Here is a 16,927-nt window from a genome sequence, read left to right on the forward strand (position 1 = left end):
CCCAAAGACAGAGAATATTCCTTAAGATGGCAAAAGGTAACCTTCAGCTTCAGAAAGAACATCCTATCTGAGTTCAGACCAGAATCCCTTAGTCCTAAGCAAAGTTAAATACAAGAATCTAATCCCAGAAGCTCTTGTAGGTATAACATATGCATGTGCTTGAAAACAACTGCACCGCATTTACTGAAAGGGAAAGAAAGAAACAAAGAAAAGATTTGAAGCGTAGAGATATGAATCCAGAATACAAAAGATTTATCCCTCTGTCGCACTGTCATGCTATGAAGGTTCAATAGCAACGACTGAGACAGTAATATRATAATAATAAAAAAGATGTTTATTTCCTCACACAAGTTCTTGGATTAGTAACATCGATTAAAACAATGCGATTACTAATTTAGAAAGGATAACACAAAACCATCAGTTACTAATTTAGAAAGGATAACCTGAAACCGTCGATTACTGCGTTATTAATTGGAAGCACTGCTTATCCCTACTTGAAAGCTTTCTTGTTCACTCTCCTAGTGAGAGGGCTCTCAACCTCGAGGAGTTACCTTAACCCAGCGTCCCAGGAAAAGGGGAGGGGGGGGGATACTCACGGTCCAGCCGGAGAGGATGGTCAGGTCACGTTCCCGTCCCTGCTCAAACTCTCCTAGCTCCCAAGTCTCTTTTTATACGGCTGGGGCTCTGGGCAAACACTGCTTTTGCTGCTGACTTTTTGCGAGTTTCACAATCACAGGACTGTTTGTTTGTCTGCTTGGGAGGACCCTGCTAGCGAGGCAAGACCACAACACCTCCGTGTTGTTTCTTCCCTCCCCGGGGGTCCGTGCAGATTCCAGGTGGCAGACTTCTTCCGTCTTGTTAATGCTGCCATTCCGCAGCCTTGCGCATATCAGTCCTTGCACATATCGGTTGGTAGACGACTTTAGTCCTGTTAAGTCCTCTGTTCAACAGCTTTGCGCACGTCAGCTCTTGTGCTATCAGTTCTTCTGCATATCAATTGACAAACTTCAGTCCTGTTAACTCTTCACTCGCCCGTCACCCTCGCCCCTTTGATGGTATTGACAATAGCAGAGTCCTATTTTGAAAATTCCTTGTATTAATTTCCTGAGTGAGAGTCACCTAGATGTGTGCTCACTCAGCTGTTCCCAGCCAACAGGTGATGCTGACATGACAGACCCCACTGTAGTGCTGATCTGGCTGAAGCCACGAGAGGCACATGTTCATTCACAAGAGTGAAAATGCTATGAAGGATCAGAATAGAAGATCAAATTACTAGTAAAACTCTAACTTTCAGAAGTCGATCTCCAGGGTAGATTTCCTCTCTCAAGCCCTTCATGGCCAAAAAGAATCCTGCAAAATATTGGATACTGTAAAGATTTAAAACATTTTCATTTCCCTACCTGCAGACTTTTTTTAAAAAAAAAAAAAACAAGTACACAACATTTTCCATTTCTCAACCCAGGTGACTCTGTAGGTAAATACAAAGACAGTCCTGATCATTTGCTTCACTGGATGAAGAAAGAAGAAAGGATGCTTTTTGGAAGGATCTCTTGATCTCTTCTAGATCTCCTTCTCCTTCTGCCCCACATGGGGAAGTTCTTCTGTTCATTCCTAGTCTGATCTGAGTAAAACTGTTACAGAAATCCAAGTCGATTGTTATTAATTAAAGATTTTTATTAATGAGTACAAAATAACAAATACATAATCATTGAAATGCTTTGGTTCAAAATTTACAAAATCTGTGACAAGAGTAAGGTGGGAAGATGACAGCATAGGCTCCATGTATCTCCTTTCCTCATGCCACCACTTTCCCATGTGTCCTGTCTCTGTGTCCTAATCTTCTCCATCCTGCCACCTGCCACTATCACACACTCCCCTCCCCTCTATGCTTTGTCTTCAGCTCTCTTCTCCCTCCCCTTTGCTACCATTGAGTGAACACTTGCTCCTATAAACTGCATATAAACACAGACTATTTTTCTTTTGACAGAGGGAACCAAGTGCAGCAGCTATGTTGTTGCTTCATCCCTTGCACATATATGAACACACCCATTTTCTCTTCCCTTGGGGAAATATTTAAGTACCCAAGAGAGAAGTTAGAATAGTTTAAAAGTGATAAGGATGGCCGCAGGGGGTTATGAGGGACTCTGAAATTAAATCAGAGCTGCATAATTGTAAGGAAGGAAAAGGCAAAGGGAAAAATGAAAGTATAATGTTCACTGAACAGATTTTGGAAGGGATGGGCTAACTTCCCACACTAATGTTAGGGGGGGTTTCCAACACTCCATCACCTCTCTTTCTGCTGGAGCAGAAATGGACTTAGGTCCCAGCTTCTCTCACACGCTTTGGCATATTAATTTAAGTTATACTGAATATATGGGCTACATCTTGAGCAAATGAAATAAGGAATTGTTCTGATTTATAACAGTTCAGAATATATCCAGGGTTACTGTGGTTCTAAAAGTATCCCACCACTGCTTTTCTCTTCTAAGTACTTGGTAACAGTTTTGTTATATATTCGACATTCCCAAAGATTTATTTGCTGGAAAAGAATCAGGATCTGCTGTCATTAGCGTGGGGAGTGTGGATCATGGGCCCTCCATGTTTGGGTCCTCCTGCTGACATATTGCAAATGTTAAGGGAGTGAATGGGACTTGGTGTACGGGATCAAAGCAGGTAGGAAGAAAGCTTTGATTTTGCACATCGGTGATACGAAATACTCTGACTCCTGGGTGCTTAATAAAGAAGTAATAATATAATACTGAATTCAAAGTACTGAATAATACTGAATGCAAAGCTACTCATAATACCTGTGAAAGAAGAAGCAAGGGGACATAGAGGAAGTGAGACATGCAGAGGTGTGGAAAGACAGGCTAGCTGCAAGAAATGGCAGTTGTTTTATTCTCTTTCATGCATGAAAAACCTTCACAAGCCTTGAAATGATTTCACAAATGTAAATTTCATTACAGGACATTGCGAAGAATAGTTTCTCTTTTTTCATCTATAGTCATTTAGAGAAAAGAAGATTTTTCTCACTTCACCACTAGCTGCTACAGGCTGAATGTGGAATGGGGTTCCCTAGTGTGACATTCAAACTAATTTCCACAGATAGGGAAAATTGTTTCTCTTCAGTGCAATACAAGATAGAATTTTTGGAATGTCCTTTTCTTCCCCCTTGTTCAGAATCAGATTTTCTGCTGCTCAGAACATCAAATTCTGCAAACTACTCTAGACAGTCTATCAATTTCTTAACATGGCGACTCAATGAAGGACACATCGCGAGCATCTTTTAATGCATCAAAATTGTTCAATCATCAGAGGGTAACTTGCAGAGAAATGTTCCTCTTTTATTACTTGCTATCATCGATATCATCTGCTCTCTTAAAGCAATTCATTTATGAACTGATCCCAGAGAACCTACATCTTAGTGGGGATGAAATGTCTCAGATGTCTGATCTGAGAAGTACCCAGGTGCTTTGCAGGTAAGAGAACAGCATGCAAAGACAAAAAGTCAAACTGTGGGACTCTTTAGCTATCACTTAACCATAATGCAGAGAACCTGATCAAAAGGTTCTAATCCAGACTCAAAATGCTGTTTAATCATCATTGTTCTAACTGTGGACAGTATGTCCAATGCTCTCAAAAGTATTTTGCGGGTTTTAGATCTCTATTTGAAGAAAAGCTTTCTGAATATTCATGGCTATTTTATGAAAAAAAAAAGTGTGATATAGCATTGCCAACAGATGCTGTAGTAACAGGTTGGTGTTTAACATCAATTTATGCAAAGAACAGGCACCACTTCTCTCATTTTTTCAACTCTACCTTAGGAAAAGTGCTTCCGATATAAAAGACTGTTCTGTTTTTCAATGTTTATCTAACGCTTCACCTCTCTGAGGGGATTAGCAAGAAAAACATGGATCTGCGAAATAGATCTGTTCATTCTTTCTGAACAGATCTTGATCTGCCAGCCCCCATTTCAGGAGGGATGACTTTGTACCCAATTGCACTGGGTTGCCCATGTTGTTTTCCTAAGAGACTTAAAGAAGAGGAAGGGGCCTTGATGTGATTCGACTGTTGCTTTAGTATTTAAATACCAGCAAAACACACACAAAGCTCCATTGGTAAAAAGGCTTAGTCATGCAGATAACTTAGTGACATACATGCAGAGAATCCCTTCCTGCAAAGAGAGCCAAAGGCAATTTGAGAAACAGAAAAAGAGTTCCTTCCTAGCAAGAGTTTGCTTTCTTCCCTTTTATTATCAGCCTGCATCAAAAATGTAATTCCTTCATATTACCTTCTGCAGAGCTGGGCTGGTTGGTTTCATCATGYGTGCTCGCACTGTCACTGGTACTGGTCCAGGGCTCCATATCTTCCCACCGTTTTAGCTCCAGCCAAACCTCAGTACAGTCCTTATAGCTTCCCAGGGGCACTGTTTAGCTCACAGTGACTATTGGCTCAGCTGAACAGATGCCTGTCTTTCCTGACTGGATGTTGGAGGCTGGTGGAAGGACATGGGGGACACGCAATTTCTGGAAGTTGCTGTTTTCTGGCCAAGCTAGTTGGTAGGATGGCACTGTGGAGGGAAGCATCTGTTCTCTAGGCCCAGGAGATTTTCTGCAGAAGTTGAGCAAAGCCTTCAGTTCTGATCGGAAACTGTCATTAAGCCAGCAATAGATGAAAGGGTTGTAGCAGGTGCTGCTCATTGCAAACCAGTGAAAGGCAAAGTACAAGGCATTGTTGGTGTGGATGGTCTGGCTGGAGAGGAGGACAACGTAGCAATTTAAGGGAAACCAGCAGACTGCAAAGAGGATGACAACGAGCATCAGCATCTTAATAGTCTTCTTATTTTTTTTGCGAAGGGCAAAGTACTGCTCAGTGGTGACATCGCCAATGACATTGCGCAGCCAGAGTTTCTTGGCCACTGTCATGTAGGCAGCAGAGATGATCAAAAGGGGCAGAACATAGAGCAAAATGAAGGTTGTTAAGTCTAGGTACTTCCAAAAGAGGTCAGCTGGCTCGGGGAAATCTGGGAGACAGAGGCACCGCGTAACTTCCTCACTGCAATTGAAGATATCAGACAACAGGTGAGAGTGCATATGCCAGGGCACTGCAGGAAGAGCAAATCAGAAACACGGAAATAGGAGGAAGAGGGCTCATGTCTTCAGACCCTGAGGCAGACCCTTCATTGATGCACATTTGTCATAGTTAAGTGGAGCTCTGATGCTCATGGATTTGAGCCATGGAACAGCCCATGAGCAATGAGATGGTAATTTCTCATGGGCATTCTTGACATTATGATAGCCTTATGAATTTCATTAATTAAAGAATTATCAGCTGCACAGAAGCAAGTTTTTATCCCCTGTCCTTTGGCAAATGTCCTTTTGTAAACAGGAACAGTTTCTGCACATATTTGGGGCCTTTCCTTCATTAAACTACTTTCCAAATATGTATGCTTACAATAGCATTTTATAGAACAAGCAGCTGATGCAGGTTCTGTCACTTTCCCAGGGTTAAAGAGTAGATAAAACCTATTAGCTTTTTCCCCTATTCCTGGTCTGCCCAAATAGGCCAGATGTGTCCGTAGTGTAAATTGACAGTTTATAGAGATTGAGGATCCATGCCAGGCCCTTTAACTTGTTATCCTGTTTCATGTGATTAGTGTGACAGAATAAAAACAAAATAATAAAAAATAGAAACAAGAACATGATATCAGCTACTGTAAAAGGCATCTGATGTAAATCATAGACCAGATCCATAGTTGATTGACCTCAGCGTAAGCTCAGGGCTTTTAATAGAAAGATGCCAACATCTCACCGATGTGGCCGAAAATTTGACCTCCAGTGAGACTGTAGAGGGAAAGCAAAGAACATCCTCACCTGTATTCAAAAGTGAAGAGCTTTTGGTAGATAGCATGTGGGAGGGAAAAACAAGTTGCCATGATCCAAATTACAAAGATGCAGATAACCCCTTTTGCAGTAGATATGCGAGGTTTCAGAGGGTGCATTATAACCTGTTCGAAATAAATCAATAATCAGGCTGACACCATTTCAGGAAATAAATATACCATTTTTTTCATATTATCTTCCTACCTGAAATATGTTATTTAAAGTAGAAACTGAGCATGCAAGCAGCGCTGTCTTCACCCAGCTGCCATCAACTTTAAGCTATACATGAAAGCCTGAAAGTTTCTCCATACAAATGGTAAATCAAATCCCAGTCCTACACCTGCATTTCAGTATTTACATTGAGGTGGCAAAACTTGGGTATCAGTGGGTCTCACACACATATACATTTGCAGGTTCAGTTTACTTATATAGTAAAAACAATGTAGAGAAGAACTGTCTCAGATTCTTCAGTGTCTGTGATACAATGAACCATGGGATTGTGATTTAATCAGTGCTCACTGGGAATGCTTCTGACATGCAGTGTATTTTTGGCAAACCAGAAGTTTTCTGGCAGAAATTATCAGCTGTACCTGTTCCCAATTATGAAGCCATTATCAGTAGTGAGCCACAGCTCTGTCAGGCTTGTGACAAATACCTGTATAAAGTACGGTGAGCTCCCCATCGTTCAGAGCAACAAGAGGTGAGAGTTGCCAGATGAAGAAGACTTGGATAATGTGAGTACTGCAGATACACAGATGCCTCTATACAGTGCTTTCCTAGGCTCCAGAGAGGACTGCATGTCAAATGGGCCATGGTATTAATGTACAGAGCCAGCCCAGGTTGGGATACACTGTGCTGTCTTGCCCAGTGATGCTCGGGAGCTGCTGAAGGGGTTTTATAGGCATCAGATGGAGTCCATCAAAGCTTATTAGCTCTGATTTATTGCTGGACATGCCACACCCCAACCGGCTGCATGTCAGGTGTCTCTGCCTTGGGCTCCCCAGTGCTCCCAGTGAGGGCAATGCAGTGAACAAGACCTCAAATGGTTCTGCCCCCAGCAGAGTCTAGCAGCTTAGCCCCTGAAACCCACAGAAACACTTAAACTGCATCCAGGCCTGAGAGATGCCTGGACATTCGTGTGGCACATTCATGTGGGACTGGGTACCTGAGTAAAGGCAGAAAGTCAGAGCTGCCTGAAGCTAACTGGGATGTGCCTGCATCCACAGCATAGGTACGTCATGAGCCAGACAAACCACCCACAGAGGGGAGGTGACCACCTGGAATTGCTGTCAGGCTTTTGACTTTCTCCTAGTTTGACCAGCTAGCAGATTACCAATCCAAAGAAAAGCTCCTGTTCCACAGCTGGGAGAGATTCCAAAGGAACGGATGTCTCCCTTCTCCCACCTTGCTGTATGCTTGAAACGAATCTTTTGATCTGATAGCAAGAACTATTTCACTACACTGCCAATTTTTCATGCATCTTACATTAATCTGAGAGCTGAGAAGTAAATGAAATGGAATCACGCTTTCTCATTTAATTTAAGTGCTTCTGAACTTTCTAGCTGTCTGCTTCAGAGAGCTCTCACCTGGTGCCTGTCCACGGCAATGGCTGTGAGGGTCAAGGCAGAGACGTGGAGGGAGCAGTATTGTGCAAATCTACTGACATGGCACATCCCCTTCCCAAATATCCAGGTACTGTTCACAAAACGAGCCTAAAACCAGAATACCGTTAGCTTTGGTGCACCCCCCACCCCRACCACACACACACATGCTTATATATATATGTATCTATCTGAGACATTAGATCTTCAACTAGGTAACAGAAATTAGAGAAGAAAAAGACATACTGAGTTTTCCCAAGAGCACTCCAATCACTATAATTTGGACTGGAAAGATGTCTGTAAGACATTCCTGCACTGCCTACGATGGTATAAAGAAAGGTCACTGAAGTAACTGAAATGCCCTTCTGGCCTTGACAGCTCCAGCTGCCTCTTTTCCCTGAATGCAGTGTCGTTTGTCACTTCCCAGCAGCACAGTTCCACACACTGACCTATTTCTACCACACTCCTTTCACAAAGTTCATGCTTTGAAAGAAAAACGAGAGGCAAGGGTCTCTGTCCCACTCTTACCAGTGTAAAAGGCGTGTTGAGAAGTGTAATCATGATGTCAGCTACGGCCAGATTCATGAGGAACAGGCTGGTGGCAGAGGGCATCCTTTTGCTCTTGATCACGACGTGGCAGACCAGGACATTGCCAAAAAGCGAGAAGACGATGATAAAGGAGTACGCCACGATGAGCAGGGCTTTCGCTGTGAGATTCTGCGATTCGGCTCCATATCGGCTCCTGCCCACGAAGCTCTGCCAGTCAGCCAGGGTGTAGTTATCCCAGGAAAAGAAACTGGAAATGTTTGGCATTTCAAAAGGCTCTTCAAAACTTCTGTTAAGGGGTAACTTTCCTGATGTTGCAAAGGCATTAACTAAGTAGGGGAGAGAGAGACAGATAAAATGGAAAAACATTTCTGCAAAGCTGCTCTGTTCTTCAGAGTCAGAAATAAATAATGCATTTATGATACAGTACAGCACACGGTGTCGACAGGAGACGTGAAGAGCAGTCGTTCACTTGCCTCTGCACAAACACTCGTCATGGCTATAAGCGATATACAAAGGCAATTGGGGAAGGCAGGACACAACATGTGTGCCAAACCACAGCGCTGCTCTGCTGTGCACTCAGTATGTGCTTCTCTCTCTGCTTCTTGCTACTTTTATATCTTCAGGAAGCTCCCATCTTACACATGCTCTGAACAAGGATCTCTGCCCATTGGGCTGCAGAAGATTTCTATTCTGACGTGCTCATTTTATGCATGATTACACTCCCCCAGGGCACTACTCCAAGGTAGTTGCATCTGCTCTCTAGGAGAAAGACAAAACCACTCCCCTCAGTCTTCAGCATCCTTCTTCACTATCAACAGCCATTACTGAGTTCATGCAATTCTGTGCTGTTTATAAACCAGCACTGTGTGTGGCAGCTGTGCTCTCTTCCAGGAGAAATTCCAAATTAAAGTTCACTTCTAAAGATCTGAGAGGCAAGCTTCAGCCTGTCAATAACAGCACAACACCACCACATTTACCAACTAGCACAGAAATAGGAGTATGGCAACAGATGAACTGTGAATAACAAGACGATTTACTGTATTTGGAAGCTTATCTCTCACTCTCCTACTGAAAGAAAATACCACAGGATTTGTAACTGATTTTGCTGAAGCCCTTATTAAAAATGCTTATCATGTCCACGCAAAGAGTCAGTATGAATCCCTGTTAGCAGTATTTTTCCAAAAATCTTTTCTCCACAGAGAGAGAGAAAAATATCTAAGCTTTCCCTTGGCAGGGATTTTCTCTTGGCCAAGGGAATAAAAACTAGATCCTAAATTGTACATTCTAGGTTTTGTAGAAATACAATAGTAGTCACAGCAGGTGATTCTAAGGAAAGGAGGACTGCAAGGGGTGACCCAGACCAGTGAATCCAATATCCACAGCTACAAGCAGCCATACGCTGGACGTCAAGCACTGAAGAGACCTGCAGCGTGTTTCATTCCAGGGCCCTTCTCCCACAATGCATTAGAAAATGTAAGATCAATAGTAGAAGACCAAGAGCAACAAATACAATATACTACAGGAAGAGGTGCACCTCCGGGCTGGTGAAGGTAAGGGCATGCATCAGGTGCTGCCCCTTGGTTGGTAAGTTCTGCCTGGCTTGAATCTACGGAGATTACAAACCCGCCTTTTCCTCTAATGTACTTGCCCCTGCCAGAACAATTGCTGTAAAAGGAGAGGGCTGGGGACAGCTCCTTAAGTCTGTTTGGGTGGTGTCAACTAACACAAGCCAGAAGAGGTTCTGTAGGTACAAGGCCTTATTTAATCATCAGAAAAAGGGGCGTAACCTGAAAAGTTTACATTATAAGCCAATCGCTCGTTGCTGAAAATAACACTTCTAGAAGTGCCCGTTCCCTTTTGCAGCAATGATCTTCTCTGTTTTGTAGATTATCTCCTGGTCAGGATTCACTTCTGGAAGTTCTTCAGGGTCAGACGTTGCCAGGATTGCTGGGTGATCCCAGTCTACCCAGTGGTACACAGGTATCTGTGCCCTTCTCACAAGGTCAGCTACTGTGAACGCTTCATCTGTGTACATCTGCTCATAACCTTTCTCTGATCACTCTTTTGCTTGAGGAACCCTCACATGGTCTCCCTTTTTGTGCAGGGGAGCAGAGTCTGCCGCTTTAAACACAACCCTGTGTGCAGTTTTCCAAGCCCTTGCACAGTTGAAAGGGTTCACAGCCACAGCCTGGCTCTGACAGGTCACTGCAAGCTGTGCTTCCAGTTCTTGATCGACTCCAACAACCCATCAATGTAGTGAAAAGTGTTGTCTGCTGTCAAATACCTCCACTTGTTAGTTTTGAGCATCCTACTGAAACACTCTGTGATGAAGGCTTTCACTTTACCATTAGCAACAAAATGGTGAGCATTTTACTGCTTTAAGAGCTTGTTTAAAGGCTGTTTTAAAAATGCTTTTTAAAAATGCAGTCTGCTTTTACAGACTGACTGCTGTTAGTCTGTAATTGTGGAGGCTTGCACCCCTGCTAACAACAGTTTTAAAAGCCCTGGCCATTTCAGAACCTGCTTTGCCTTTTGGACCGTCGGCTCAGGCATGTTTGGCTAATAGGTCTATTGCTGAGAAGATGTACTTGAACACCATCGCTGTGTTTGGAAAGCTGGAGCTGAGGAAAGCTTAGTGTGTTTTCTCAGGCAGCCTGGCACAAAACCTCCTCACTGCTGCAGGCTGCAGGAGCTGCCATTTGCTCTGCAAGCTGAGAGAAGGCAGAGGAGGAAAGGAAAAGAGCTCAGAAGGAAGAAGGATGAGCTCTCTGCCCACGCACCCAGCTCCCTGTGCTGCTGCCCAGCACTCTGCAAGGCAGTCAGCTGGGAATGTCCCTTGGGCACTGCCAGGACAAGACAGCCCTCCCTGCCAGAACAGCTCCAGCACAAAGGCCCTGGCTGTTTCTCCTGGCTGTCCCACATGCCAGCTGAGCACCAGCGGGAAGTTCAAGTCAGGCCCTTTTGCACTGGGCTCCTCCTGCTCCGCGACAGCTGGAAGGCAGCAGATGCTTGCAAGGTGGCTGCTCACCCGCCAGGAGGGCTGGGGAGCCCCTTCAGAGGAAGGAGCAGCCACCAGTGTTTTGCCAGTGACAGGATCTCCCTTCCATCCCCAGACTGGCGAGGGCTAAGGAAGGACATGCCGGGGCAGCGAAGGCCGTTCAGGGCTCCAGGAGAGCGCTCCATGTGCCCTGGGGCACTGAGAGGCAGCCGTTGCCAGGCTTGGGCAGGGCATCGTACGCAGGCTAAGGCAGGCCCCGAGCAGGCTGCCGTCGCAGGCGCTGCCCAGAGCAGCTCTGCTCTCACTGCCTCCTCARCTCCGACCTCCAGCTGCGCTGGCCTTCAGGGCTGGGGGTGCAGCAGGCACTGGCTGCTCTTCTTTGGCTGGCTTGTCCTGCTTGTCATCCTCGCCGCATGGTGGGTTGAACAGCTCAGCCTTTTCCTTTTGCTGCCAAAGAAAAAGCAACCCAGGCTGAGGATTCCCTGGGAAGAGCAAGGACTGGGAGCAAAGGAAGAGCTCTGCGATTTTGGTTTGAGTGAGCCTCCCCTGGGGATGTGGCTGGCCGAGGCTCTTTCCTATCAGGGCGCTGCTCCCGTGGCCCAGGAGAGCAGTGGGGGATGCATGCTCAAGGCCATGCCTGTGACTGTGAGAGCTGGGGCTGGCCCGGGGAGCACCAACTCAGCCTGAGTGGTGAATGCTTGTTATTCACCAGCTGCCTTTCAGCCTGCTGCCACTGCTGCTCCATCTTCCCCAGCAGCTGCTGGTTGATGAGTAGTGTTTCCCCGAGTGCCTGAAGCAGGGAGAGAGAAAGAGCCAAAGCCTGAGAGCAGCTGGAGCAAGAGGCTGCCTGTGCTTGCCTTTGCAAAGGCCTTGGTGTGTGCCATCAGCCCTCCCTGTCGGTAGCCCAGCTGTGGAACTGGAAGTGAGAATCAGCACCTGCAGAAAGATGTTGCCCTGCAAACCAGTGCAGCTTGGAAGGCACCAGATGCCCTTTCCCTTCCAGGTGATGAAAGCAAGAGCCACCCTCTGCCACTGCAGGAGCACTCAAGGCCTCTCAGCCTGCTGCAGGTGGCCAGAGAGCCCTGGGACCCGTGTCCCTGGGTGTGTGTGGAAGGGGAGCTGTGCCGAGGCATTAGTGAGGCGGAGCCCAAACGTGATGCCAGCTGTGGCAAGAGCTGCCTGTGGTGCCCAGGAGTAGGGAGGTGGCCAGCATTTCCTTCCTGCCGAGCAGAGCCACGCTGCACCAAGTCGTCTGGCTCAGGACTGTGCATGCACATGCGTATGCGTGAGCATCCCTGTGCGGGTCTAGGGGCAAGAATCTGTGTTGGGCGGCTCTCCTGCCTGAAGGCATTGCTTTCTCTGCTCATCACTTTGCTGAAGGCCTTCCCAGTTAGCTGCCTCATGCTGCAGCGCTGGCAAAGGAGTCACCAGGGGTGGCACAGATGCCTGTGGAAAGAGAAAACACAACGCTGCTGAAACTGACCACGGCATCATGAGACCAGGGAGGTACCTTCTCACGGGTGGGGGAAGAGTAAGAAAAACAATTTTCTCAGTAAGATGACCACGTTGATGGGCTCGTTTCTACCTTAGTCCTGCTCGCCTTGCACGTGTGCTAGTGTCAAAGCCAAGGCCTGGGCTGGGACATGGTAGCCGCGGGCTGCAAAGAGCCTGCTGGGAGGGAGACAGGAGGCCTGCAGAAGCTGTCAGGGGCAAGCTCCCTGCCAGGCAGCTGGAGCAGGAGCCCAGGAAGCAGGGTGCTGGGGTTTGTGGGGTGCGCTTTGGGGGCTGCCCATCTCCACCAGCTTACGTCTGGAGAGCTGGTCTTCTTGAAGACGCTTGCCGAGGCTTGAAGGCCTTTGGCGAGTTCCATTTCTAGAAGGAAAAGGCAGAAGGTGAAGAGAGACATCCAAACCCACAAGGGTTTTGCCCTGCTCATGGGGTGCCCTCTGACAAACCCTCCAAGGACAGCAAGAGCAGGCACAGACCTTCAGCCCTGCTCTTGCAAATCCATCATTGCCTAGGCAGGGAGCTCTTCCACCCACACATATTTGCAGCCAGCATAACTACAGGCAAGGAAAAAGCAGAGGCCAGAAAGGACCTCATCCCACATCCTCCACACCAGCTGAGCAAGAGAGCCTAGCATCAACTCTGCAGCTGGGCTACTGGCCTGGGGCTCAGGCCAGTGTGAACTCCACAACTCTCTATTCCCACCCCATATCCCCAGTGAGATCCAAAAGCTCCTCCCTTGCCCTCAGGCCGGTCACCCACGCTTTGCTCTGTGGCTGTCACTAGGAGCCCAATCCTGCTGTGCACAAGACCTCACCCTCCACCCCTGCCTGCCTACCTAGAGAGATAGCTTGGTCCACGTAGGCGGCCAGGTCCTTGAGGTATTTGGAAATGTATCGGACGGCTGCCTCTATGTCCTCATCGCAGCTTGGCTCCATGGCATGCTCTTCTGCTGCAGGAGGTTATTCTGTGACAGGGGGGCAAGGAGGAAGATGGGAGAAGAGGAGAGACCAGCTGAAAGTACTGCGGTGTTTCCCAAATCACTGGAACAGCCAGGAAAACAGCAGCAACAGGATCCCCACCACCAGCAGTAGCCTGAGTCGCTTCTGCCGGGGCTTTTCTCCCCGGCACCTTTTGTCACCTCTGTCAACACTGCCCCAGGAAACAGTTTCCCCAAGGCATCTGGGGCACCCCACAGCCAAGCTACCTCCCAAAGTCTTCTCATGGCTATGCCCGGACTTTCAAGGAGGAGATGCCCTTTGCTGCCAGCTGCTTGGCTCAGCCCAGCACCCGGCATGCCCCCGTCCTGCCAGCCCTGTTCCCCGGGCACCCGGGCAGCTCGGGGCTTGCCCATCTCACCGGTTTCTTCCCCACAAGGCATGCTGCTTTCCTCAGGGCTGGGCACCCCTCCGTTGAGGCTCTCCTCAGCCTTTGTGGACAAGGGTGGAAAAGACAAGGGCTCAGAGAGGAAGGGGAGAAGGTGTGGAGGGAATGGACCTTGAGGGAGGCTGGTGGCTCTGTCAGGTTGAGGGAGATGGCAAGCCAGGGCTGCTGAAGCTGTCATGCTGGTGCTTGCAGCCTCCTGGGTGCAGCCCCTGCTGCAACAGGAGGCCTTGGGGACCTCCCTGGAAGGCAGCCTTTCCACAGCTGCTCCTCCCAACTGCTTCCCACCCTCTCTCCCTTTGGGATAGAGCTGCCCGCTGCCTTTCCCCTTTGCTGGCCAACAGCAGCAGGGACAGCAGCCAGCTGCCAAAGGCTGTGCACAGCTGGGCCAGGCCAGGAGGGGAGCAGGGATCCCGTGCCTTGGGCTTGGTGGTTCTGCTCCTTGCTGAGGCGGGTGCGAGTGTCCATGCAGGGGCCGGCTGAGAGCTATGTGARGGGGACTGCCCTTGCTCACCAGGTGTTGGTCACTGGCTGGGCTGGAGGCACTGGTGCTGCTCTCCACTTGCTCCTCCACAAGGCCCGTGGGCACACTGCAATCGGGAAGGGCAAGGCAGTGAGCAGAAGTGTGGAGATGACAGACTGAGGCCTCCTCCAAAGGGCTCCCAATTGGTGTGCAAGGCACAGCACCAGGGCCACCATGGTGTGCACTGCAAGCCCAACTGCCGGGGCGCTCAGCCCAGCTCCTCCTGCCCTTGTGTGCAGTGGAGGTGGAGGAGAAGAGCTGAGCAGAGGCTCAGCCTTGAGGAGGGCCAGGATAGAGGCAGGAGGCGAGCTCGAGCAGGCTGTGAAGTGCATCCCCTGGATGGAGGCCCTGTGCAGTGCCTGCACTTTGGGCAGGGCAACGTGAGGAGGATGCGTCCCCCAGCTGGCTAGCTGAGGAGGATGCTTGGGGTCCAATGCAAAATGAGAGGAACCATGTGTGGGAGAGAGCTGGCGAGAAATCACTTACACAGTCACAAGGGTCTCCATGGGCTTCTGAACCTCCTTGCCTTTCTTCTTGCCAGAGCAAGAGTGGAAACCTAGCACCAGAAGGAGTGCAAAAACCCCGGGGATGAACGCCGGTACCCGCCTGCCCCGGCACAAGCTCTGCTTGCTGCTGAGGGTCTCAGGCGTGCTGTGGGTAGGGGCCCTCCATCGCTGCCTGAGCTCCCTGCTCTGAGAAGCTCTGGCTGCTGAGCCCCTGCTCTTGACTCCAAGCAGGGAGTGCACCTTCTGGGGAAGCCACATCTTCCCTTGGGATGGTGCTGCTACAGGACCCACTCCTGTGACATCTCTCCTGGCTGGGCTGCCCTCCTCTGCCAAGGGCGGGATCCCCAGCTGCACGTGGAGAGCTACCAGCTCTGGGGACTTTCTTACCTGCAGAGGATTTGCCCAGCTCCCGGGGACAAGAAGTCAGGCCCCGCAGCCAGTTCTGCTTCCCCTTTTGAGCTGGCCGCACGTGTGGCAACCCATCCTCGTCAGCCTGGCTGGGCTCCTCCCAAGGCAGTGTGGAAGAGAACAAGGGAGCTGCTGCGTCCCAAAACACAGCAGCAGGCCCTGGGCTCTCGCAGTCCAGTTCCTCACGCCAGTGTCTCTCAGGGAGCTGGAACAGGACTCTCTTGGGGAGGTTGTTTCTTCTCCCTTCCTTACGCAGCATGGCTGCGATGAGGACTCAAAGCTGCAGGCTCCGAGCCATTGATGCCAAAGGGAAAAGGCAAGCAGGGGAAGTGCTGCTCCAGGTCACTGGGYGCAACCGCAGAGCAGGCCCTCTTGCCACCTCCCACCTCCTAGGTCACCCAAGTAGTGCAGGACCTGGCCAGGAGCTCCTGGCAATGCCGCCCAGGCCACTGTGACCCCCGAGCTGCAGTGCTGATGCGCGAGGGAGCAAAGGCTGCTGGGATACTCCAGAGCCAGCCACCTGGCTTTGCTATGCAAATGTGCCCGGTGACATGTGCCAATGGTGGCAACATGCAGGAGAGTCTCCTGCAGCATCACTGTGTCATTGCCATAAGGCAGCCCATTGCAATGTCTGGGGAGCTGGTCTGCCAGGGGAAAGGCGCTCCCTCCTCTCCCCGGTCAGACAGGCTTCCTGAGCCCAACACTTCCTGGATGAGCTGCTCCCTGACGGCCTCCGCACAACAGAGTCCTGCCACAGTGCTGGGAAGGACTGGATCCTGTCTTGGGATCCACCTGGCCTCTCCTCCCATTCTCCCTAGACTTCTTTTCCCCAAGAGCTCCCTGCTCTGAACGCATCTTCACACCCCTGCTGCCTCCTGGAAGCCTCCCAGCCCTGCCCACCCGCTGCTCTAACAGTGGCTCCAGGCTCAAGGAGCTTTCCTGGGAAGGTGGGTTGTAAGTCACATGAAGGAGAAGCGTCCTTTTCACACCATCATGCATTACGATTGCTGTGAGAGAAACACAGAGCGAGTGTCTTATCCTTGTGTAAGCACCTTGATCAGTAGAGGAAAGATCTTTCTATGCACACCAGGTTTTCCCTCTGGAATTAAAGATGCTATCTTTATCTTCTGTGAGACAGTTTGACAACTGCTACAGTTTAACAGTATAAACATATCCTCTGTGAATTTGGCAGCTGACTGAAGAAAAAAAAAAAATTTGTGAAAAAGGTAAGCCAAACTAAACAGCCTTTGAAATGACTCCTGTTAATCCTGCATACCTTTGCTAAAATCTTTGCCCAGGATGTGCCTGCACCATAATAAGACAGACTCCCCTTAAGATCTTAAGGGAACAATAAATTAGCTGTTTTTCTCAAGTCTTTATAACAAAACAGGTTTAATTTGGACAGCAACATAAAGAAGCAAAGTGTCTTAAAATCTTAATCCCTTGATTCAATGCAGTCCATACATGTGACATTCAGTTTACTTAACACAAATAGGTTAAAAAAAAAATCTCAGCCCTTCTCTTGAAGGGGTTTTACAGCAGCTTGTCTATTGCATAGGTAATATTATAAT

At 48.5% G+C, this 16,927-nt stretch overlaps 1 protein-coding gene across 1 annotated transcript; it reads right to left on the bottom strand.

Annotated features, from left to right (window-relative positions):
* Window positions 1-1,671: 1,671 nt before the first annotated feature.
* On the bottom strand, window positions 1,672-13,923 carry GPR83 (G protein-coupled receptor 83). The gene is made up of 6 exons (XM_026071935.1): window positions 13,375-13,923; window positions 12,838-12,902; window positions 8,012-12,476; window positions 7,469-7,594; window positions 5,874-6,007; window positions 1,672-5,055 (listed from the first exon to the last, which is right to left on the bottom strand). The coding sequence occupies exons 3-6, from the start codon at window positions 8,396-8,398 to the stop codon at window positions 4,431-4,433; spliced, it is 1,272 nt and encodes a 423-aa protein (XP_025927720.1). The 5' UTR covers window positions 8,399-12,476; window positions 12,838-12,902; window positions 13,375-13,923; the 3' UTR covers window positions 1,672-4,430.
* Between the last annotated feature and the right edge of the window lie 3,004 nt (window positions 13,924-16,927).

Source organism: Apteryx rowi, unplaced genomic scaffold (genome assembly GCF_003343035.1).
Source record: "Apteryx rowi isolate R43461 unplaced genomic scaffold, aptRow1 scaffold_332, whole genome shotgun sequence".
Taxonomy (NCBI): domain Eukaryota; kingdom Metazoa; phylum Chordata; class Aves; order Apterygiformes; family Apterygidae; genus Apteryx; species Apteryx rowi.

Excerpts from the sequence above, each read along its gene's own strand:
- GPR83 (XM_026071935.1), bottom strand. The coding sequence starts at position 8,398 with ATGTTTTTCCATTTTATCTGTCTCTCTCTCCCCTACTTAGTTAATGCC. Across the intron at positions 6,008-7,468 it reads TTGCCGTGGACAGGCACCAG|GTTATAATGCACCCTCTGAA; the intron begins GTGAGAGCTCTC and ends TATTTCGAACAG. Across the intron at positions 5,056-5,873 it reads CTCTTCACTTTTGAATACAG|TGAGGAAGTTACGCGGTGCC; the intron begins GTGAGGATGTTC and ends CTTCAATTGCAG.